Below are 26,043 nucleotides of genomic sequence, written 5' to 3'. Positions count from 1 at the left end.
GGCACCAAAAGTGTAGAACCTAAATCATACTCAGATAGGGATCTATCTTTAAGTGGGTCTAGGAAATGCAGTCTATCTTTGTGGTCTCAACAGTGCAGGAAGTCTCTAGAAAGAGGTTGGAATGGATGGACAGTGCCTGTCCATGACACTCACTAAAGATTTCATTATAAGAGAAACTTATAAAACATATGAAGTAACAACAGAGAGCTGGATCAAGACAGTGGAACAGAAAAATCCCAAGTTCACCTTCTCCCATGGAAACCTGAAAACTACAGCTACATATAGAACAACCCCTTTCTGAGGATAACCTGAGGACTAGCAGAACATATTTTATATAACTAAGGGTATAAAGAAAAAGCAACATTGAGGTGGGTAGGAGGGGTGCAGATACTGTCTAGTTGGGGCCCACACCTCTGACCCAGTGGTCTGCAAATGGGAGAGATATCACAACTGTAGAGGCCCTCCCTGAGACATGTGGGGTGTGAGCCCCACATTTGTCTCCCAGATTGGAGGAACTGCATTAGGAAAATGAGCCCCCATAGTGTCTAGCTTTGAAAACCAGTGAGCCCTATTTCCAGGAGAGCCAAAGGACAGTAAGAAATTAAGATTCTGCTTTAAAATGTCATGTGCACAATCTCACTCCAAGGCTCAGCCCAGAGGTAGCAGTTTGAAGAGCTCATGGGTTATATGTAAAGGAGATTCGTGGACTGTGTCGGGGAAGGGCAGAGATATGTTGCGACTTTCTTCAGGGATAGAAGTGCTAGTGGATGCCTTTTTCCCCCCACTCCCTTCTACCTAGCTATCCTGGTGCTGGTGGGCACCATTTTTGACACTCTCCATCTACTACTGGCACCACTCACCCCACCCCAGTTTTCCATTGCAGACTCACCCTGCCCAACGGGCCTGGTCAGCGCTCCCCTAAGAAGCTCTCTGCCCTGCCACACTTAGCGGGCAGCCTTAGTCAGTACCGGTACCCCTCCCAAGAAGCCTCCATGATGATGGGCCAGCCTCCACACACTAGAGCACCTGCAACAGTTCTGATCATATCTCACAGCTACATAGCCAGAGGCCTCCCCCACCCACCAATGCACCTGCAGCTGTGGCAGCCTACCTAGCTTTACAGTCAGCTGCCCTGGGGGCCAATCATACACACACCAGTGTACCTACAGCCACTGTGACTAGACCTCACAGACAGCCACACTAGGGGACAGCCCCACACACCAGCATGCTCATAACAAATGCAGCCCAGCCACAACAGGAGGGTGCATGCAGCCTACACAGGGAATACCCTTGAAGTACCTGGCTTAAGTGACCAGGGGGGGTTGCACAGCTGGGCCCTATAGGACACCTTCTACCTAAAGGCACTCCTTCATGACTGGGAGATGTAACTGATCTACCTAAAACATAAAAACAGAGAGTTTGGCAAAATGAGGAGACAGAGGAGTGTGTTCCAAATAAAAGAACAAGACAAAACTGCAGAAAAAAGGCTAACCAACATGGAGGAAAACAATCTACCAGATAAAGAGTTCAAAGTAATTTTTATAAAAATGCCCACCAAACTCAGGAGAATAATGGATAGACACAGTGAAAAATTCAACTAAGAGATAGGAGACATAAAAAGAAAAAATCAGAACTGAAGAAAAAGGTAACTGAAATGAAAAATATGTAAAGAGAATCAATAGCAGATTAGATGATGTAGAATGGATCAGCAATTTGGAAGACAGGATAGTGGAAGTCACCCAACTGGACCAGCAGAAAGATAAAAGAATTAAAAAAATGATAGTTTAAGATACCTATGGGACAACAGCAAGTATAATAACGTTTGTATTATAAGAGTCCTAGAAGAAGAGAAAGAGGGAGAGAAAATCCATCTGAAGAAATAATAGCTGAAAATTTCCATAACATGGCAAAGAAAATAGACATACAAGTCTAGGAAGTACAGAGAATCCCAAATAAAATGAGCCCAAAGAGACCCACACCAAGACATATTAGAATCAAAATGTGAAACATCAAAGATAAAGAATCATAAAAGCTGCAAGTGAAAAACAACCAGTTATGTACAAGGAAAACCCCACAAGAATATAAGTTGATTTTCAGCAGAAACTTTGCAGACCAGAAAGGAGTGACACAATATAGTCAAAGTGCGGAAATGAAAAAAATTTACAACTGGGAATACTCTATCCAACAAGGTTATCACTCAGAATTGAAGGAACAATAGTTTCCCTGGCAAGCAAAAATGAAAGGAATTGATCACCATTAAAATTGGCTTTACAAGCAATGTTACAGAGACTTCTTTAAATGGGGGGAAAAAGCCATAACTAGAAATAAGAAAATTAATAAAGGAAAAATTTCACCAGAAAAAGCATACATAGTAAAGGTAGTAGATCAATCATTTATAAAGCTAGTATGAAGGTTAAAAGACAGAATTGGTTATATCTATGATAATGAGTTAAGAGATACCCAAAAAGATGTAATATATTATGTCACATATACAAAATGTGGAAGGGGGAGTAAAACATTTTAGAATATGTTTGAATTTAGGTGACCATCAGCTTAAAATAGACTGCTATAGACTGAGGATATTATATATGAATCTCATGGTAATCACAAGTTAAAAACCTATGATAGATACACAAAAAATAAACATAAAGGAATCCAAAGATAACATTAAAGAAAGTCATCGAATCACAAGGGAAGAGAGGAAAATAAGAACAGAGAAGAACTACCAAAACAACCAGAAACCAAGCAACAAAATGACAATAAATATGTATTTGTCAATAATGACTTTAAATGTAAATGGACTAAATACTCCAATCAAAAAGCATATAGTAACTGGATGCATTAAAAAACAAGACCCATTTCTGTGCTGACTATAAGAGACTAACTACAGGCCTAAAAAACATACAGACTGAAAGTGAAAGAATGGAAAAAGATATCCCATGCAAAAGGAAGTGAAAATCTGGGGTAGCAATATTTATATCAGACAAAACAGACTTTAAAACAAAGGTTGTAATATGAGCCAAAGAAGGGCATTACATAATGATAACAAGATTAATTTAACAAGAGGGGATAACACTTGTAAATATCTATGTACTCAACATAGGGGGACCAAAATACATAAAGCAAGTACTAACAGAGAGAGAATGACAATAGGATATAATAGCAGCAAACTTTAATACCATACTTATGTCAGTGGATAGATCATCCAGATAGAAAATCAATAAGGAAAATTGGCTTTAAATGACACATTAGACCGGACAGATATATGGATGGACACACACACACACACACACACACACGGAACATTCTATCCAGAAACAGTGGAATACACATTATTTTCAAGTTCACATAGAACACTCACCAGGATAGTTGACATTAGTCTACAAAATGGGTCTCAATGAATTTAAGAAGACTGAAATCGTATCAAGCATCATTTCTGATCACAGTAGTATGAAAGTAGAAATCATTCACAAGAGGAATACTGGAAAATAACACAACATGCTACTAAACAACCAATGGGTCAATGAAGGAATCACAGAGAAAATAAAAAAAAAAGTACCTGGGGACAAATGAAAATAGAAACACAATGTTCCAATATATATGGAGCAAACAAAAGCAATTATTTTTATTAATTATAATTTTTAAATGTTTTATTTATTTTTGAGAGAGCATAAGTGGGAGAGGGGCAGAAAGAGAGGGACAGAGGATCTGACGTGGGCTCTGAGCTGACAGCAGCAAGCCCCATGTGGTCATGGGGCTGAGCCGAAGTTGAATGCTCAACTGACTGAGCCACCCAGGTGCTCCACAAAAGCAATTCTAAGAGGGAAGTTTATAGTGACACAGGTATACTCCAAGAAACAAGAATAATCTCAAATAAACAATCTAAATTTACATCTACAGAACTAAAAAAAAAAGAAACAAACCTCAAAGTTAATAGAGTGGAAGTAAATAAAACAGAAACAAACAAACAAAACAGAAAAAATTCAATGAAACTAAGAGCTAGTTTTTTGAAAAGATTAACAAAATTTATAAAACTTTAGCCTGACCCATAAAAGAAAAGAGGGCCTAAATAAATAAAATTGGAAGTGAAAGAGAAGTCACAATGAATATCATAGAAATACAAGGGAAAAGAATCTAGTAGAATAATTATACACCAACAAATGGGACAATCTAGAAGAGATGGATAAAAACCATACAATTTCTAAAAATATATGGTGTTATAAGACTGAAGCAGGAAGAAATAGAAAATGTGAACAAACCAATTACTAGTCATGAAATTGAATCAGTAGTCAAAACCCTCCCAACACACAAAAGTCCAGGACCAGACTGTTTCTACTAGGTGAATTCTACCAAATTTTAAAGAAAAGTTAACATTTATTCTCAAACTATTCCAAAAAATTGAAACTATACAAACTCATTCTATGAGGCCAACATTACCCTGATGCCAAAATCAGACAAATACATGACAAAAAAGAAAATTATAGGCCAATATTCATGATGAACATAGATGCAAAAATTGTCAACAAAATATTAGCAAACCAGAGTCAACAATACATTAGAAGGAATATACACTATGTTTAAGTGGAATTTATTACAGGGATGCAAGGATGGTTCAATATCCACAAATCAATCAACATGATACACCACATAAACAAAATGAAGAATTAAAATCATGGTTATCTTGGGGTGCCTGGATGGCTCAGTTGGTTAGGCATGCAACTATTGATTTCAGCTCAGGTCATGAACTCACAGTTTGTGAGTTTCAGCCCCGTGTTGGGCTCTGTGCTGACAGTGTGGAATCTGCTTGGGATTCTCTCTCTCTCTCTCTCTCTCTCTCTCTCTGCCCCTCCCCCTCTTTCTCTCTCTCAAAATAAATAAAACTTTACCAAAAAAAATCATAATTATCTCAATAGATGATGAAAACCTATCTCATAACATTAAACATTCATTTATGATAAAAACTCTCAACAAAGTGGGTGTAGTGGCGACATACCTCAAAAAATAAAATCCATACATGAGAAATCCAGAGATAACATTATACTTAATGGTGGAAAGCTGAAAGCGTTTCCTCTAAGATCAGGAACAAGACAATGATGCCCAATTTTAGCACTCTTATTTAACATACTAGTTGAAATTCTAGCCACAGCAATCTGACAATCAAAAGGAATGGAAATCATCCAAATTGGAAAAGAAGTAAAACACTCACTATATTTGCAGGTTCCATAATACTATATTTAGAAAACCCTAAAATCTCCTCTAAAAATGATTAGAACAAATGGATTCAGTACAGATGCAGGATAAAAAATTAACATACATAAAAATAGCATTTCTATACATTAATAATGAACAATCAGAGAAATTAAGGAAATGGTCCCATGTCCAATTGCATCAAAAAGAACAAAATACCTAGGAAAAATTTAATCAAGGAAATAAAAGACCTATACTCTGAAATCTATAAAGACACCGAAGAAAGATATCGAAGATATCACAAACAAATGGAAAGATAATCCATGCTCATGGATTAGAAGAATTAACATTGGTAAAATATCCATTCCTTTCAAGGCAATATACCGATTTAGTGTAATTCCTATCAAAATTCCAATGACCTTTTTTTGCAGAACTAGAACAAACAATTTTAAAATTTGTATGGAACCATAAAAGACCCTGGGTAGCCAAAGGAATCTTGAGAAAAAAGAACAAAGCTGAAAGTATCATGCTCCCTGATTTTAGTAAAAGGTGAAAGATTTATGCGATCTGAAGACAAACCAGAGTATCTCCCTGATTTTAAACTATACTACAAAGGTATAGTACTCAAAACAGTATGGTACTGGCACAAAAAAAAGATACATAGATCAACACATAGAGAGTTCAGAAAAACCCATGCTTATCAATCAGTCTTTGACAGAGGAGGCCAAAATGTACAATGGGAGAAAGACAGTTTCTCCAATACATGTTGTTGGAAAAACTGGACAACTATATGCAAAAGAATGAACTGCTTTCTTGCACCACATATAAACATAAACTCAAAATGGATTAAAGAGTGCAGCATTGGTGGGATAGTGGTGAGCATCGCTGTCTTCCAAAATAGATTGAAGACTTAAATATAAGACTGGAAACCATAAGGCTTCTAAAAGAAAACGTAGACAGTAAGGTCTTGACATTAGTCTCAGCAAAGTTTTTTGGATTTGTGTCTGTAGACAAAGGTAACAGAAGCAAAAATAAGCATATGACACTATATCAAGATAAAATTCTTTTGCATAGTGAAGGAAACCATAAACAAAATGAAAAGGTAACCTACAGGATAGGAGAAGATATTTGTAGATATATCTGTGAAGAGGCTAATATCTAAATATACAAAGAACTGACATAACTCAGTACCAGAAAAATCTGATTAAAAACATGGGCAGAGGACCTGAATAGACATTTATCAAAAGAAGACACACAGATGGCCAAAAGGCACATGAAAAGTGACTCAACGTCATTTAATCATGAGGGAAATACAAATCAAAGCCGTAATATGATATCATCTCACATCAGTCAGAATGGATATTGTCAAAAAGATAGGAAATAATAAGTGTTGGCCAGAATGTAGAGAAAAAAATGGAACACTTGTGCTCTCTGATGGGAAAGCAAATTGGTATAGCCACTATGGAAAAGAGTACGGGGGTCCTCAAAAAATTAAAAACAGAAGTACCATAGTTATCCAGCAATTCTGATTTTGGGAATTTATGAAGAAAATGAAAACACTAATTTGAATAGATACATGCACCACTATGTTCACTGTAGCATTATTTACAACAGGTAAGGTACAGAAATAATCAAAATATCCATTGATAGATGAATGGATAAAGATGTGGTATGTATATTCATATATATAATGAATTATTACTCAGCCATAAACAAGAATGAAACCTTGCCATTTGTAAGAGCATGGATGGAGCTAGAGAGTATTATGCTAAGTGAAGTAAGTTAGGGGAAGACAAATACTGTGTGACTTCACTTCTATTTGGAATATAGAAAACAAAACAAATGAACAAACAAAACAAAGCAGAAACAGACTCATAGATATAGAGAACAATCTGGTTGCTGGCAGAGGGGAGGGGGCTGGGGGAAATGGATGAAAAAGGTGAAGGGAATTAAGAGGTACCAACTTCCATGTATAAAATAAATAAGTCATGAGGTTGTAATGTACAGCGTAGGGCATATAGTCAATAATGCTGTAACAACTTTGTATGGTGACCAATGGTAGCCAGACTTATGGTGATCACTTTGTAATGTATATAAATGTTGAATCACCATGTTGTACACATGAAACTAATATTTCACGTCAATTATACTCCCCTCCAAAGCAAGTTCACCAAAGTGATGACATTTGAGAGGAAAAATAAAACAAAACCAGAAAATTCAGTAAGAAAGAGTTCTTCCCACATTTTAGCATTCATTGTCAGCCCTCCCTAAATATCAGAAGAACTATTACAGAAAGTATTTAAACAAGAACATCTGGGAAAAGAGGTAGTAATACCTTAAAGCTACATACTTTATTTTGAAACTTTCATTTTGAAACTGTGATAGTACTGCTTTTGTGGTATGATTACTTGTAGGAGTCAGCAAATAAGAAAGTAAGTTGCCTGGTAGTGTGGTTGGTTCTATATGAGCAGGTACAGGTAGGATTGTTGCAGAGAATCAGAGTAACGATAGAAGGTCTTAAAACCATCATCAAGAATTGAGGCCTAAACTAACTCCAACTGTGTTAACGTCTAAAATGATAGTTGGGTTTTCTGGCAACATGACAGAATTGTGACAGACACTGTGATAAAAGCTCCTGCTAGAAACCCCTCTGAATGTTCAATAAATCAATTTAAATACACATGAGAGTTCTGAAAAATACTCCCAAGGGAACAAACATGAAGAGGGGGCTGGAATGACGATAGCTGAAGCAAAAGCTGCAGCTGTTCTTGGGGTATCTGTTGGCTCAGAGTCTTGTTTCATTCATGTGGTAGAGGCAGGGGATCAGGATTTGGATCTTTAATATGCAGGAAAGGGGAATAAGGCCCAGGCATCCGCCTGGGACCTTCAAAGGGTAACACTTTCAATGAAAGTTGCAAAAAAAAGTCTGCCTCCATGGGAAGATACCAAGTTCTACCTGGAGGAAAATGTCTTCCTGGAGAATTCATAATCATATACTCGATATCACATGTAAAGTCAAACTACCTGCATGGTATGAAGTGGCCCAACATCAAAAATAGCACCTGGGAAGCTTCTTCTCCTCTCTTACTATATATTCCCAATTTCCCTGTTGTCTCTGTTGCATAATTATGGTTAAAATAGTCCCAGTCTTATTATTATTTTGATACCTAAACTATTCCTTTGCAACCGCACATTGTTTAACTTTTTAACAAAGTGAAATGACCATTCACGACAAGCTGATCCCTAAAAGGTCAGAAGTAATGGCTTAAAACAGGGGTCACTGGAGTCAGTCAGACTTGGCTTCTCACTGTGGCTCAACGTGTGTATAATCTGGAGTTTCCCAATTTCTTAGAATTTTAGTTTCTTCATCAGTTAAATAGGGATAATAATAGCATCTACCAATGAAAGAATAATCTTGAGCACTTAGCACATGCTTGGCTCATAGTGAAAAATTAATAAATGTTAGGCATAATAGATATAAATAATAACAATTATTAAAAACCAGTGAGCAAACCCCATATTATCTAAATTTCTAAATCTCTAGGATTCTATACCCTTTACTTTCTTTATAAGAAACACAACTAAGCATAATAACTTATATTAATAGATTCCCTAATTCTGAGCCAATCTTGCATTATTGGGATAGATCTCACTTGGTCTTTTAATTTTTTATTATTTTTTTAATTTTTAGAGAGAAAGAGCATGTATGTGCAAGCAGGAAAGGGTCAGAGGGAGAGAGAGAGAATCCCAAGCAGGCTACATGCAAAACCCTGATGCAGGGCTTGATCCCACAACCCTGGGATCATGACCCAAGATAAAATCAAGAGTTGGACGCTCAATCAATTGAGCCACCCAGGTGCCCCAGCAGTCACTTTTCATTCTCCTCTCTCCCTAGCCCTTGGCAACCACTAATCTACTCTTTGTCACTATGGATTTACTTATTCTAGACATTTCATGTAAAGAAAATCTATAATATTATCTGTGAATGGGTTACTTCACTTACAATGTTTTAAGTTTTATCCATGTTGCAGCATGTTTCAGTACTTGTTCTTTTTATGGCCAAATCATATTCCATTATATGGATATACCATGCTTAACTATTCATTGCTTGATAGACATTTGAGCTGTTCCCACTTTTTGGCTATTATAAATAGTGCTGTTATAAACATTTGTGTACACGTCATTGTATGGATGAATGTTTTCACTTCTCTTAGATATATATGTAGAAGCGGACTTGCTAGGTCATGGGGTAACTCTGTATTTAAAATGTGATGGATTTTAAGCAGTTTTCCAAAGTGGCCACATAATTTTACAAGCCTACCAGAAAGTATTAGAATTCCAATTTTTCCATACCCTTACCAACATTTGTTATTGCCCATCTTTTTTATTATAGCCATTGTAGTGGTTGTGATGTGGTATCTTGAAGTGCATTTTCCTGATGGCTAATGATGTTGAGCATCTTTTTATGTGCTTTTTCCCACTTGTATATCTTCTTTAAAGAAATGTCTGTTCAAATCATCTGTGCATTTAAAACCGAGTTGTTTCTTTATTTTTGAGTTGTAAGAGTTATTTTAATATTCTAAATAAAAGGCTCTTTAGATATATCATTTGCAAATACATTCTCCCATTCTGTAGGTTGTCCTAATAGCAATTTATGTTTAGGCAACACTTGAATTACTCAGGGAAAAAGCTTAGGTATGGATGTCATCCAAACTCTTTACCTCTCTTCTAGATTTATTCCAGTTTGGAAGTAGTGCTCACAACATTCTCTATAAGGAGTGCATAGAGGAAGGAGAAAAAACCCACAATGCCCAGTAGAGAGTATGTGCTCAATTAACTTTGGCAAATGAATGAATAAAATTTACGTATTTATTCTTGGTTCCTACCACTATTCCAACTAATTGAATCCCTTTGCTGGATCCACTTTTAGAGCAATGATATTCATTTCATGGCCTGAAGGCCTGCAGGGGGAGCTATGAGGTATTGAAAAGATGTACCTGTTTCCATGTGGATGCTCTCAGCTGTCTGTCTACTCTACATTAAGTGCACTGAAGTGTAACACTGTCATATGGGAGTCAACAGATTTTTCATGGTAAAAAGCAGTTTCATGTTCTACTCTTTAAGTTTGAGACTCATGGGTTTAAGAGAAAGAAACAGCTGTTTTTGTCAGTTCAATGTTGACTCTATAGTGTTTTCAATAGTCCTGGGCATTCTTATGTCATTTATACTGTGATTGTTTATTTGGAGCTTCATTTAGGGACTTCACTTACTTCTAGACTCTTGACCTAAGAGTGGTTCCCTCAGTGAGGTTCACTGCTCCCTGGACCAAGCAAAAAACTGTGGGGAAATGGTTCTGATGCTGTGAGGGAAAAAGGTCACATCTACCTACTTGTCATATCAGTTGAATTCCCTTGGGACACCTTGGGGGAAGAGATGATCCCAGCCAGGCTGTCTGCATTCCCGCATCACTTACAACTATCTATCAATGTCATTTTGCAACTTACATTTGACATAATCCCCTTGTACATCTGGAGTGTGGACTCACAGGAAGAATCATAATGATTCAAAAATGGGAAGAATCAAAGGAATTCTAGTTAGGACTGTGGGTAAAACTAAGAAATCAACGAAGGGATATGTATGAAGGAAACAAGCTGAGTAAAGGAAAAAGAACAATGGAAAGCAAGACACTTTTTTGTAACTGGATATAAACAAGAGTCTAACTTTACACAGGCAGAGTTGGCTGGCCTGCTAGTGTAACTGAGCTTAGCTACCCATCTAGTGCACTCACTCGGATGGGATGACTGTGGGCATTATTTGTACGACATACATATGTATGCAGATACCTGCCAACTAATGAAATAGGACACACTTGGGGCACCTGAATGGCTCAGTTGGTTAAGCATCTGACTCTTGATTTTGGCTTATGGGTTCTGGTCCCATGTGGGGTTTTGTGCTGACAGGACAGAGTCTACTTGGGATTCTCTCTCTCCCGCCCCCTCTCTTTGTCCCTCCCCCACTCATGCTATCAAAATACATAAACTTAAAAAAAAGAAATAGAACACCGTTATGAGCATGCAAAGCTGTCACATCAGAGAAGGGGGAAAAAGAGTTTGTTTGTTTGTTTGTTTGTTTTAAATAGCGGTCTTAGGGAGTTAATGTGAAAGAGCTTTTTGTCTCAGTCCAGATTGAAGAAAAAATTTTTTCATTGAAACATCCACCAATAATACCATTTTATAGTATTTATGTGATGTTTTTTCTTCTCTCATAAGTGGGAACACTTTTAAGGTTACCTTATGGCTCTTCATAGCAAAATCCTCCTGAAGGAGAGAAGTACTTTAACAAACAATGTTCCTGAGGTTCAGAGGTCAATTGACTGTTCTGCAGTTTTGGGGAGAAGAGATAGGTCACTGATAATTAGATCTCTGTTTGGAACCAGGACTGAATTAGGCATTACACATATGTAAATTCCTTTAATTCCTGTAAGAATGCTATGAGGTAGGTGTTATTGTTATAAATTGATGGGTAAAAAAAATCACCCTAATCATTGAGTTAATAATGGTAGAATCAAACCATATCTGTCATATTCTAGAGTCATGCTCTTAATTGCCAATTTTAATTGATTAAGGGAGGTTGCCTGGAGTGTGGAAGGAGTGTGGAAGGAGTCTGGAAGGAGTGTGGAAGGAGTCTAAGACCATGCCCAGTTGCTCTAATGTGAGTAGGATGGGAGGAGTGGTATCTAATGCAGAACCCAAGGCATCATAGAATGAGTGATTTGGGGGGACAGGCCTCACTTCTAAGGGACTAACAGAATACTTTCTGTTACACAATGGTCTATTATTTGAGGGAGCTAAGGAAGGACTCTGTGGAAGGAGAGTTCTTTACAACTGTCTTTTTTTTTTTTAATAAAGTAGGCTGCATGCCCAACCTGGAGTTCGAACTTACAACCCTGAGATCAAGAGTCATGTGCTTTACTAAGTCAGTCAGATGCCCCTACAACTGCCTTTTGATAATACGTTTCCTTTCCCTCTCTCCTAGTGAAGGAAACCAGAATGTCACACCCCAAAGTACACCTCTTTGACATACAAATGGTTTTGAGCTAAAGGCAATTAAGCAGCAGCGAATGCAGAGAAAGCTCTCTACCTTGCTCTTTTCTGCCTAAAGAGAGGATATGAATTCTCCTTTCATTGGAGACAGACTCTTATCATCCCAGAGACAGCACCACAAGAATCTGCCAATAAACCCTACTCCGTTAGTTGCCTCCCATAAATTTACCTTCCTACAACTTGCTGCTTTTGCAAAGCCCAAGGGCTTCCTTCGTCCTGTCATCTCTACAAATTTACTGAAGATGCTATATAAGCTGGAGTTCTAAGTTGCCACTTCCAGTTACCTTTCATGAGGTTTTTTCCATGTGACATATGCTGCGCAAGTTAATAAACTGTTTTTCTCTTGCTAATCTGCCTTTTTAAGAGCTTCAGCTGAAAACCCAAGGTGAGTAGAGGTAAAGTTTTGCCTCCTCTATACTAGCTATGGCTAATTATCTCCCTCTTCTCCCCCTCTCTAGTAGTACCTACATGCTTCTGAATTTTGCAAGTTTCCTTCCTTAAAATGACATTCTCTCTTTTCTTGAAACATATTAGTGAAGCATGGAATGTAGCAGAAATATAATTGCCATGTGAGTGACCAATCGACGTATGATAGGTAGATTCTAGACAAGGATTTGGTAGTTTTGATTGTCATAGACAGATGAAGGCAGGATCAGAGTAACTCTCTCAATGAAAGGATGAAAACATTTAACCAGAGTTATATTACAAACCACAGTTTCTGTTTTAGTTTCTGAATGTCAAATATTCCTCAGTTTTCTGCTTTTACATCTGTGTTTAAAGTTTCAATTTTCAGGATTGGGTTGAGAGATTTAAATTGTTGATATTTGCATAAAAATCACTTTCATTTTCTTTTGTAAAGTATAGCTACCCTGTGTATATCTGTATTTTTCTCTATTAGATTTTCACATAAAGAAAAACATTAGCCTTACACTGGAATCCTAATGGGCTCATCATTTTTGAGAGTGAAAGCTGTAGAAACCTCTGGATCTGAATCCCAGTTAGTTTCCAACTTACCGCACCATTTCACTTTCCAGTTACGATTGGCATCAACTCCACGGCAGCGAAACCTTGAGTTCCTTGACCTTGTTTTTCTCCAAAATCGATCCTAGATGCAATTAAGAAAACAGGTGCAAAAAGAATACTTAAAAGGCTATCCACATACATTTAGTAGCTGTGAATGAATCACAGTACTGCAGGGAGAGTTCCTTGGGAACAGACAAATCCAGGGAGAAGAAAGAGGACTGAATTAGCAACAGAGACCCAGGTTCATGCTCCAATTTCTGTCACACACTTGTTAGCTTCTCTTGGCCTATTTCTTCACAGGCAAACTGAATAAGCTGGACTAGTCTAGTGATTTTTCACAATTTCTTTGGAAGGAGAAATCTTTACTTATGTGAAATCTTATGCACAGGCAAACATATAAACAGAAGGTTGTTTCTATGATGGGAGAGGGAGTGGAGGTCCCTTTTGTAGTTCTGGAATCATTAGGCTGTCTGCCTACCAAGCTTCCTTCCTCTTCTATGACTGTTTTCTATTTATTCCATTTCTCTTTTCAATTGGATAGGCAAAGCGACTTACACTGGTCCAGCTAAAGTGGTATCCATCAACGTTAAATACAGGCATGATATAGAAATACAGATGATTCAACATTTTTCTCATGATTGGGTCACTCCTATATGTTAGAAGAGCCTAAAAGACAAAGGTGATATTTTTCTTACAAAATGATCTCAAATACAGATTTTAAAAAAATATATGAAAATCCTCCCATGGGAAATACCAAATATGTTGGGTTAAAAAGTAACGAGCTAGGGGTGCCTGGGTGGCTCAGTCAGTTGAGTGTCTGACTTCAGCTCAGGTCATGATCTCATAGGTCATGAGTTCAAGCCCTGGGTCAGGCTTTGTGCTGACAGCTAGGAACCTGGAGCTTTCTTTGGATTCCTTGTCTCCCTCCCTCTCTGCCCTAACCCACTCTCATTCTGTCTCTGTCTCTCTCAAAAATAAATAAACATTACATTTTTAAAAAAATAACAAGCTATTTGAACTATATATACTCTGTGACATCATATACTTTTTTTTCTAATTAAAAAATTTTGTTATTTTTAAAAGGTTTTTATTTAAATTCTAGTTAGTTAACATACAGTGAGATATTAGTTTTAGGTGTACAATACAGTGATTCAACACTTTTAAAAAATTTTTAATTTTGAGAGAGAGAAAGAGAGAGAGAGAGACAGAGTGTGAGTGGGAAAGGGCAGAAAGATTGAGACACAGAATCTGAAACAGGCTCTAGGCTCTGAGTTGTCAGCACAGAGCCTGATGCAAGGCTCAAACTTGGGAACAGTGAGATCATGACCTACACCAAAGTTGATGCTTAACCAACTGAGCCACCCAGGTGCGCCATGATTCAACACTTTCATACAACAGCTGATACTCATCACAACAAGTGCCCTCCTTAATCCCCATCACCTGTTTAACCCATCCCACACCCACATCATATATTCTTTATTGAGATTTTTGTGCCAAACTTTTTGTTACTTATACATTTTAGCAAAGGTAGCTAAACAGATTAATTGGGTAGCCTCTAACAGTATTTCAGAACTGGCTAAATTTTAGGCTGATGAAGAAAGCAATTATTCAGATATGCTTTTGTATAATCAGTTTTTTTTAAACATTACATTCCATTTTGGACAAAATAATTACCCAAATATTTTGGTGTCCTTACATGATATTTCATAACAAAAGCTATTTATATATGTCACTTAATTGTTTATGTCTAACTGGCACCAGACTCAAGTCTTCAAATTTATTGCACGGACACTGTTCTCTCCTGATTTAAAAAAATTTTTTAAAAAATGTTTTTATTTGAGAGAGTGACAGAGCATGAGTGGGGTGAGGGGAGGGGACAGAGAAAGAGAGAGGGAGACACAGAATCAGAAGCAGGCTGTAGGCTCTGAGTTGTCAGCACAGAGCCTATGAACCATGAGATCATGACCTGAGCCAAAGTCGGATGTTCAACAGAGTGAGCCACCCAGACGCCCCACTATAAAAAGTTTAATAAACATTATAACATTTCTATCATTTTTATCATGGCTGTTTTGAAATCTTGCTCTTATGATTGGGTTTTACTTATATTGTGTCTGGCCCCAAGTCTGAAGATTCTGGACTACAGGTTTGGCCTCAAACAAAAAAACCAAATGTGCTATGAATACAGACATTTTGAAATACTTTTAAAACAATTCTTTTTGGTGCTTATTTGTCCATGTATAGAGTATCTCAGAGAAACATAGGAAATTTGAAAATGGCTGCCTCTGGGGAAGGGACTCATGGGAAAGAGAATTACCTTTAATATTTTATCTATTTGGATCGTTTGAATTTTTACCATATTAAAAACAAAATTCAAATAAGAGAATTCTTAAATTATGTATATACTGCCTTAGAAAATTTAATACTTCAATTTTTTTACATATAGTTAGGATTTCTGAACCCATCATAAACAGCATCTGCATCTATATAATAAGAATACTGTTCATAGAGAATAATCCAATATATTAGAAACTATCACTAATATTCAAAATAATGAATATAGGGATATGATTAGGAATATAAGAGTTATGGGAATGCAAACTGGTGTAGCCCCTCTGGAAAACAGTGTGGAGGTTCCTCAAAAAACTAAAAATAGAACTACCCTACGGCCCAGCAATTGCACTACTAGGTATTTATCCAAGGGATACAGGTGTGCTGTTTCGAAGGGACACATGCACCCCCATGTTTATAGCAGTGCTATCAACAATAGTCAAAGTATGGAAAGAGCCCAAATGTCCATTGATTGGTGAATGGATAAAGTGGTATATATAGACAATGGAGTATTACTCGGCAATCAAAAAGAATGAAATCTTGCCATTTGCAACTATGTGGATGGAACCAGAGGGTATTATGCTAAGTGAAATTAGAGAATGACAAAAATCCTATGACTTCACTCATATGAGGACTTTAAGAGACAAAACCGATGAACATAAGGGAAGGGAAACAAAAATAATATAAAAACGGGGAGGGGGACAAAACAGAAGAGACTCATAAATATGGAGAACAAACTGAGGGTTACGGGAGGGGTTGTGGGAGGGGGGATGGGCTAAATGGGTAAGGGGCACTAAGGAATCTACTCCTGAAATCATTGTTGCACTATATGCTAACTAATTTGGATGTAAATTTAAAAGAATAAAAAATAAAACAAGTTAAAACAAAGAATATAAAAGTTAAACAATTTTATTGAATATAATTTAAATATTCAGGGGCTTAACACAAGTTGACAAATGCTAATACAATTTTCTCTTCTCCTTTAAGGCTCAGTTGTAATTTTTTGGCCACATAGCTTTGGTAGAACTTTTATACATGCTTGAATTTCTATTAACTGTCTAATGCCTCAAACCAGAGGAAAATTCCTGGTATATGATTGTTCATATCCTAGAATTTTGATTTCCTCTAATTAATGGAAGTTCCCCAATGCCTGGAGGAAGTCTACTGCTGGGGATGGCAGAGACAGAGCTATATGGTTAGCTACATTCCTTCCATAAGGTTAGGCAGCTGTGGTTTCTGTGCCACACTAGTGAAGAAGAGATGAAAGGAGAGAGAACTGAGGCAACAAGGCAAGAAAGAAGGTGTAGGAAAAAGTCATGGTAATTTCTCTCTCTCCCTGCCTAGCACTGGGGACTGTAGCTCATTTGTCTCAGTCCAAATGTGGGAAGTCTCACCTTGTCCAAGCATGGATCATGGTAGCACCTCAGCACCAGACTAAGGTAGAGACCTGAACGGTAACTTTCTCATCTTATTCTGCCTTCTCCTCTTCGAATGCAAGTGCCCATCGTGCTTTTGTATTTAAAAGAATACTAACTTCCTTCTTAAAAATTACATTGTAAGCAAATAAAAAAAGAACAGAGAATATTACATCTATGTGACCAACTACATTTTGCCATATTTAATCTTTATTTTTTTTTTTTTTAAAGTTTAGATGTTTTGAGAGGGAGACAGTGTGCATGAGAGTGGGGGAGGGGCAGAGAGAGAGAGGGAGAGAGAGAATCCTAAGCAGGCTCCGTGCTGTCAGCATGAGCCCAATGTGGGGGATTGATCCCACAAACTGTGAGATCAGGACCTGAGCCAAAACCAACAGTTGGATGCTTAACTGAGTTGCCCAGGCACTCCTATTAAATCTTTTAAAAAGAAGTTGAGATATTACAGATAAAACTAAAGCTCCCTTTTTATCATACCCTAATCCCATTTTCCCCTCCTCCACCAAAGTAATCACTATTCTAATTTTTATGTTATCATTCCCATACATGATTTTCTGTTTTGCCATGTATATCTATATACAGATATATAAATATATATATACATAGATTCAGGAACAGTATATATCGTATATACTTTGAAATTTCATGCAAATCATTATGTATCAATCTACAGTCTACTTTTCTCCCCAATATTTTTGACACTTGATTTATTCATTTTAACTGCACAATGGTATTCCATTATAGATAAATCCACAATATATTGATTCCTCATTTTGTTGATGGAGAATTAACTTGCTTTGTTACAATATTGCAATGGACATTCTTGCACATTTCTCCTAGACATGTGTGAATTTTCCTTTTTTTTAAATTTTCATCAGTTAACATACAGTGCAATATTGGTTTCAGAAGTAGAATTCAGTGATTCATCACTTATATACAATACCCAGCGCTCATCACCAGTGCCCTCCTTAGTACCCAACACCCATCTAGCCCATCTCCCACCCACTTCCTTCCGGCAACCCTCAGTTCTCTAACATTAAGAGACTCTTGTAGTTTCCCTCTCTTCTCTAGCACCCCCTTTCCATAAGCTCATCTGTTTTGTTTCTTAAATTCCACACATAAGTAAAATCATATGGTATTTGTCTTTCTCTGCCTGACTTATTTTGCTTAGCATAACACATTCTAGCTCCATCCATGTCATTGCAAAAGGCAAGATTTCATTATTTTGGATGGCTAATATTCCATTGTATATAATATACCACATCTTCTTTATCCATCTATCACTTGGTGGATATTTGGGCTCTCTCCATAATTTGGCTACTGTTGATAATGCTGAACATTGGGGAACATGTACCCCTTTGAATCTGTATTATTGTATCCTGTGGGTAAATACCTAATAGCGCAATTGCTGGATTACAGGGTAGTTCTATTTTTAGTTTCTTGAGGAACCTCCATACTGTTCTCCAGAGTGGCTGTACCTGTTTGTGTCCCTAACAGCAGAGAAAGAGAGTTCCCCTTACTCTGTATATCAGCATTTGTTTCCTGTGTTGTTAATTTTAGCCATTCTATGGCTGAGGTGATACCTCATTGTAGTTTTATTTTTCCCTGATGATGAGTGATGTTGAACATCTTTTCATGTGTCTGTTAGTCATCTGGATGTCTTCTTTGGAAAAGTGTCTATTCTTGTCTTTCTTAACTGGGTTGTTTTTTGGGTGTTGAGTTTGATAAGTTCTACATAGATTTTGGACACTAACCCTTTATCAGATATGTCATTTGTAAGTATCCTCTCTCATTCTGTAGGCTTTTAGTTTTGTTGATTGTTTCCTTTGCTCTACAGAGGCTTTTTATCTTGATGAAGTCCCAATAGTTCATGTATCTCATTGTTTTTGGTGCAATTGAAAATGAGATTGATTCCCTGATTTTTTTTCTGCTGCTTCATTATTGACGTATAGAAATGCAACAGATACATCCATGTTGATCTTATATCCTGTAGCTTTGCTGAATTCATGTATTACTTCTAGAATTTTTTTGGTGGAGTCTTTTGGCTTTTCTGCATACAGTATCATGTCATCTGTGAGAGTGAAAGTTTGACTTCTTCCTTGAAGATTTGGATTCCTTTTATTTCTTTTTGTTGTCTGATTGCTGAGGTTAAGACTTCTCATACTATGTTAAATAGTAATGCTGAGAATGGACATCCTTGTCTTTTTCTTACCATAGAGGAAAGGCTCTAAGTTTTTCCCTGTTGAGGATGATATTAGCTGTGGGCCTTTCATATACGGTCTTTATAACATTGAGGTATGTTCCATTTATCTCTACTTTGTTGAGGGTTTTTATCAAGAAAGGACGCTGTAGTTTGTCAAATTTTTAAAAAAATTTTTTTAATGTACATCCAAGTTAGTTAACATATAGTGCAACAATGATTTCAGGAGTAGATTCCTTAGTGCCCCTTATCCATTTAGCCCATCCCCCCTCCCACAATCCCTCCCGTAACCCTCAGTTTGTCCTCCATATTTATGAGTTTCTTCTGTTTTGTCCCCCTCCCTGTTTTTATATTATTTTTGTTTCCCTTCCCTTATGTTCATCTGTTTTGTCTCTTAAAGTCCTCATATGAGTGAAGTCATATGATTTTTGTCTTTCTCTAATTTCACTTAGCATAATACCCTCCAGTTCCCTCCATGTAGTTGCAAATGGCAAGATTTCATTCTTTTTGATTGCCGAGTAATACTCCTTTGCGTGTGTGTGTGTGTGTGTGTGTGTGTGTGTGTGTGTGTGTATACACATCTTCTTTATCCATTTATCCATCAATGGACATTTGAGTTCTTTCCACACTTTGGCTATTGTTGATAGCACTGCTATAAACATTGGGGTGCAAATGTCCCTTTGAAACAGCACATCTGTATCTCTTGGTTAAATACCTAGTACTGCAATTGCTGGGTCATAGGGTAGTTCTAATTTTAATTTTGTGAGGAACCTCCATACTGTTTTCCAGAGTGGCTGCACCAGTTTGCATTCCCACCAGCTGTGTAAATGAGATCCTCTTTCCCTGCATCCTTGCCAACATCTGTGGTTGCCTGAGTTGTTAATGTTAACCATTCTGACAGGCGTCAGGTGGTATCTCATTGTGGTTTTGATTTTTATTTCCTGGATGATGAATGATGTTGAGCATTTTTTCATGTGTCCATTGGCCCTCTGGATGTCTTCTTTGGAGAAGTGTCTATGTCTTTTGCCCATTTCTTCACCGGATTATTTGTTTTTTTGGGTGTTGAATTTGAGAAGTTCTCTACAGATTTTGGATACTAGCCCTTTATGTAATATGTTGTTTGCAAATTTCTCCCATTCTGTCAGTTGCCTTTTAGTTTTGCTGTTTCCTTCGTTGTGCACAAGCTTTTTATTTTGATGAGGTCCCAGTAGTTCATTCTTTCTTTTGCTTCCCTTGCCTCTGGAGACATGTTGAGTAAGAAGTTGCTGTGGCCAAGGCCAAAGAGGTTTTTGCCTGCTTTCTCCTCGAGGATTTTGATGGCTCCCTGTCTTACATTTAGGTCTTTCATCTATTTTATTTTTGTGTATGGTGTAAGAAAGTGGTCCGGGTTCATTTTTCTGCATGTCTCTGTCCAGTTTTCCCAGATCCATTTACTGAAGAGATTGTCTTTATTCCATCGGATAGTCTTTCTTGCTTTGTCAAAGATTAGTTGGCCATACTTTTGTGGGTCCATTTCTGGGTTGTCTGTTCTGTTCCATTGATCTGAGTGTCTATTTTTGTGTCAGTACCATACTGTGTCAAATGTTTTTCTGCATCTATTGACAGGATATGATCCTTTTTTTATTATTAATGTGGTATACTGCATTGATTGATTTGTGAATATTGAACCATCCCTGCAGTCCAGGTATAAATCCCACTTGATCATGGTGAATAACTCTTTTAACATAGTGTTGAATTCAGTTTGTTAGTATCTTGAGAATTTTTGCTTCCATGTTCATAAAGGATATTGTCCTGTAATTCTCCTTTTTAGCAGGGTTTTTGGTTTTAGAATCAAGGTAATGCCAGTTTTGTATAATGAGTTTGGAAGTTTTCCCTATTTTTTGGAACAGTTTGAGAAGAATAGGTATTAGCTCTTCTTAAGTGTCTGGTAGAATTCTCCTGGGAAGGCATCTGGCCCAGGACTCTTGTTTGTTGGAAGAGTTTTGATTACTGTTTTAACTTCTTTCCTGGTTATGGGTCTGTTCAAATTTTATATTTTTTCCTTTTTCAGTTTTGGTAGTGTGTGAGTTTCTAGGAATGCTATTTCTTCCAGATTGTCCAGTTTGTTGGCATATAATTTTTCATAGTATTCTCTTATAATTGTGTTTCTGTCATGTTGGTTGTGATCTCTCCTCTTTCATTCGTGATATTATCTATTTGGGTACTTCCTCTTTTCTTCTTGAGAAGTCTGGCTAGGGGTTTATCAATTTTGTTAATTCTTTCAAAAAACCGGCTCTTAGTTTTGTTGGACTGTTCTACTGTTCTTTTGTTTCTATATCATTTATTTCTGCTCTAATCTTTATTATTTCCCTTCTTTTCCTGGCTTTAGGCTTTATTTGCTGTTCCTTTTCTAGCTCCTTTAGGTGTAAAGTTAGGTTGTGTATTTGGGACCTTTCTTGCTTCTTGAGAAAGGCCTGAATTACAATATATTTCTCTCTTAGACTGCCTTTGATGCATCCCAAAGGGTTTGGGCTGTCATGTTTTCACTTCATTTGCATCCAAGTATTTTTTTAAATTTTCATTCTTCTTTACTAAGATGTTGACCTCCATATATTTGAGGGCTTTCCACTTTTCCTCGTGGTTGACTTCAAGTTTCATGGCATTGTGATCTGAAAATATACATGGTATGATCTCAGTCTTTTTGTACCTGTTGAGGGCTGATTTGTGACCCAGTATGTGATCTATTCTGGAGAATGTTCCATATGCACTCAAGAAGAATGTGTGTTCTGCTGCTTTAGGATGAAATGTTCTGAATATATTTGTAAATCTATCTAGTTTGGTGTGTCATTCAAAGCTATTTTTTTCCTTACTGATTTTTTGCTTAGGTGGTCTGTCCATTGCTGTAAGTGGGGGTTTTAACATCCCCTATTATTACTGGATTATCAGTGAGTTATGTTTGTGATTTATTTATTTGGGTGCTTTCAAGTTGGGGGCATATTTATAATGGTTAGACCTTCTTGATAGTTAGACCCCTTAGAGAGTTTATGATAAATCTAGGAATAGATTTTCTGGGCCATGGATTTATATATGCCTTCTGTTTTACTAAATGCTATTTCAAAGTTAGTAAATACTCTCATGTGCAATGAATGAGAGTTCCCATTGCTCTACAACCTTACCAACCCTTGATATTAACCTTTTAGTTAAAAAAATATATAATGGGTTCATGAAATTTTTACTTCACACTTCTCTCATTTCACATTAAATTGAACTGTGTGTGTGTGTGTATATATATATATACACACACACACACACATATATGCAATTCTATAAATTGTTCATTTATGCCCATTAAAAAAATTAAATCTTATTCTCACATCCTGGATATTAATCCTTTTGTTAAAGTGCATCATGAACATCTTCCTTTCTTGTAGCTTATTGGTTCCTATTTTCATCATATCCTTGTTGTACATAAACTTCTTTCACAATTATACGTATACAGTTTTAAGAACTCATCTCTGCCCTATGATCATAAAGACGTTACCCTGTATTTTCTTTAAAAAGTTGTTTTAAAGTTTGTTTTCAAATGTAAGCCTTAAACCTCCTAGAGATAATTTTTTATAGGATGTGAGGTTGGGATTTAGTTTTCTGCTATGGAAGACCAATTGTGCCACTGTACCCATTTGGATGGTTCACCTTTTCTCTAGTGAGTTCATGTTCCACCTCTGTCAAATGTCAAGTTTCATTTGTGCATGGAATTGCTCTATGTACTTTGGTTTATATTCATTCACCAAAACCACACAATGGTTCATATAGAATCAGTTGGGTCTGATAGGATATGTCTCCTCACGTTCTTCAAATTTCCTTGGCTATTTTTGACCCTTCTCCCTTCACACTGATTTGAAATTAAGGTTGAGCACATTAAAGATGTCTTCTCTATGCTGTTTTTTGTCATTAATGAATGTTGAATTTTTGCATGTAATCTTTCTTCTTATATTAACCATAGTTATAATCAATTTTAATTAGTAATTTTCTATTGTTAAATTATCCTTATGTTGCTGGGATAAGCTCCTTTGGTTATGATATGTATTATTATATTAGCTGGATTCAGGTTGCTAATATTTACATCTATATTCCTGAGACCTATAATTTCCTTCCTTCCTTATTTTGTCCTTGTCTGGTTTTGGTATCAGAGTTATATTATTATGGGAGAAAACCATCTAGGCTTAAAGCAGAAATTAAATATAAAAAGAAGACACACAGGGAGGAGTGTATCTTTGCTTTCTGTTTCATTGGTTTCTGCACTTGATCCTTTTCAAATGTGAGTTGAAATCTTAGCTCATTAATTTGGAGACCTTATCCTTTTGTAATATATTTAAAACTACAAATTCCTCTTCAGTACTATGTTACATTCTATATGTTTTAACAGTTTTGTTTCCATTTAGTTGTAAATATTGAAAAATTTCCTTCATTTATTTAAATCATATTTTTAATTTTAAAACAGGTGAGTTTTCCTTAAATCCCATTTTTATAATAATTTCTAACAACTCCATTACAGTCCGAAAATATGGTCTATATGTACGGACTCTTTAGTATTTCTTGAACCTTGCTTTGTGACCTAGTGTATAGTCAATTTTTGTAAATGTTTCAGTTGGGCTTGAAAAGGATATGCGATCTCTAATTTTTGGGAATGGATTCTATATGTGTTTATTAAATTTGTCACATGGTTTATATCATCTATATTCTGCTAAAAATTTGTTTTCTTAATCACTGAGAATTGTGTTAAAAACATTTTAAATTTGTCATTTTTTTCTTATAATTGTCAAATTTTACTTGAGGTCATTAACATAGACTCATTTTAAAGCTGTTCATATCCAAATTACGTATTAAATAAGAAAGCGGTTTTCTAGTATTCTATTCTGGAGTGGATTTAATTTCCAAGACAGCCAGAGTGTGTTCGTCTTCTGAGTGTCATTGTATTGCATATGCTATATTTGTGATTTTTTATAACTCTCTAAGAATTACAGCTGTTCTCCATCTGGTCAAAGCGGGAATGATCACAATGTAACGGCTGTTCAATCCTGAATAGGACAATTGAGAGACCTTCTTGCCTGAGTGCTTTAAGTAATAGAACATAGATCATTTCTCTTTTATGGTTTAGGTGGAGTTTCTAGAAAAAAGATGACCATATGACTATCTCCTATTATCCTAACATATGATAACCATAAAGTAGGGGGTGTGCTCTCTTTCTAATATGTGGGACTCTTTTTGGCGATAAATTTATACCACCCATACACACAGGAAAGGAGATGCCTACTAATCAAGTGCCATCTGGGCTAAGCAAGTTTAATTTGTAGACTACTATCGTTGCTGATGAGGAAGACTAGTAGTTGTGATCTGAAAGGCAGTCACAAAACAATGCACCACATGCCTCAGTGTGGCAGTATTTAGGTACTACACTCACCTCACTTCATCAATTTATTTAAAAATACTTTGCCAAAATAGATTTTAATTTGAAAATAAACAGAGAAGTTTTGAATATTATTTTGCTGGGAAAATATGTTTGGTATTAGGTTAGGGAATTTCTCAAGAGTGACAAAGAATGATTTCATATTCACCACTCGCCAAAACTATTTTGGTTTTCCCATAAATATATGCATGTCATATACCAAATTCATCAAATAAATTTGAAGAAAAATTTTACAACTACTAAAGTCTTTGTATAGTGTGACAAAGTTGGGCTAAAGGGTTTCCCTCTTTTCAGTTTTTGGGTTTGGCTGAATATTGCCTTCTTAGACTTACCCCAGGACAACTTGGAATGTCAGAGTTTTTTTTTATTTTAGAATTGGTGTTACTGGCTTTAAAAAAGATATCCTTTATCTTTTTATATTTGTTTTTGTTCTAGAATCACTACAGAGGACCTAAGAATAATAACCATATTCAACAAGGGCACACTGGGATAACAAGTCATGTTATAGCTGAGGCCAAAGGAAGGGCACAGTTACCAGTCAAGCTGCAGAATAGCCTCATCTGGACTGAAGTAAAACTATTTAGGATGGAAAGAGTTGTAATACCAACACAGGTGCATTTTAACACAAAGAAAGTATTTAAAATTTAATACGATGAAAATTAATTAGAGGAGTTTTCAAGGAGATTTTAAAAAGGGAGCTTGATCTATATAGATATTTGATGTCACACTGTGAGAAGCTCATTAAATACAAAATGGTAACTAAATAATAGTTTGAAAGCAAAAGGAGCAAAAAGGTTTTGTGAATGAAGGATGGAGAATTGGAAAATCATATGCTAATCCTTTAAATTCTAGTTACTTTTATGCTTAATTTATACTCAGAACTGCCCAGGGATTAATATTGCAGGCAAGTAATGATTGAAAAATCTATATTTTCTAAGTAAAATATAAATATTTGAAGTGCTCTGCATCACCAGGAAGACTATAATATCAGGTGCATGTCCGCTCTACTTTTTCCATTTAATACCACGCTTCATTTCTAGAGCTTTAAATGAGATTGCCTAATAACAATGGTTAGTTATACTTATTTACTCAGGAACAACAGAGTAGAAGGCCAGGACCGACTTTGTGGCATTATGAAAATCTATATCACAACTTTTTACCTACTAAAAGAAAGTATAGTTGTTCTCAGTTTGTAGGTCTCCAGTATACACAAATTTCAGCTATCACAGCTTAAATAATGTCAGTCCTCCAACAAGTGCAGTTCAAGTTTTAGTCACCACGGTTAGATCTTTCATCTACAAACACTATATAAATAACAGATGTGCA

The 26,043-nt window shown here is 36.3% G+C and overlaps 1 protein-coding gene across 2 annotated transcripts in view; it reads right to left on the bottom strand.

Annotated features, from left to right (window-relative positions):
• CPA6 (carboxypeptidase A6) overlaps window positions 1-26,043 on the bottom strand; it is a 335,064-nt gene that overhangs the window by 31,234 nt on the left and 277,787 nt on the right. For both annotated transcript variants that reach the window (XM_027042796.2, XM_015068061.3), the window contains exons 7-8: window positions 13,869-13,979; window positions 13,305-13,395 (exon numbers count right to left, since the gene is read on the bottom strand). In XM_027042796.2, the coding sequence (XP_026898597.1) occupies window positions 13,305-13,395; window positions 13,869-13,979 (202 nt within the window). The remainder of the gene's footprint in view (window positions 1-13,304; window positions 13,396-13,868; window positions 13,980-26,043) is intronic.

The sequence above is a fragment of the Acinonyx jubatus genome, chromosome F2, assembly GCF_027475565.1.
Source record: "Acinonyx jubatus isolate Ajub_Pintada_27869175 chromosome F2, VMU_Ajub_asm_v1.0, whole genome shotgun sequence".
In the NCBI taxonomy this organism is placed as follows: domain Eukaryota; kingdom Metazoa; phylum Chordata; class Mammalia; order Carnivora; family Felidae; genus Acinonyx; species Acinonyx jubatus.
This window is presented reverse-complemented; position numbering and strand designations above follow the sequence as displayed.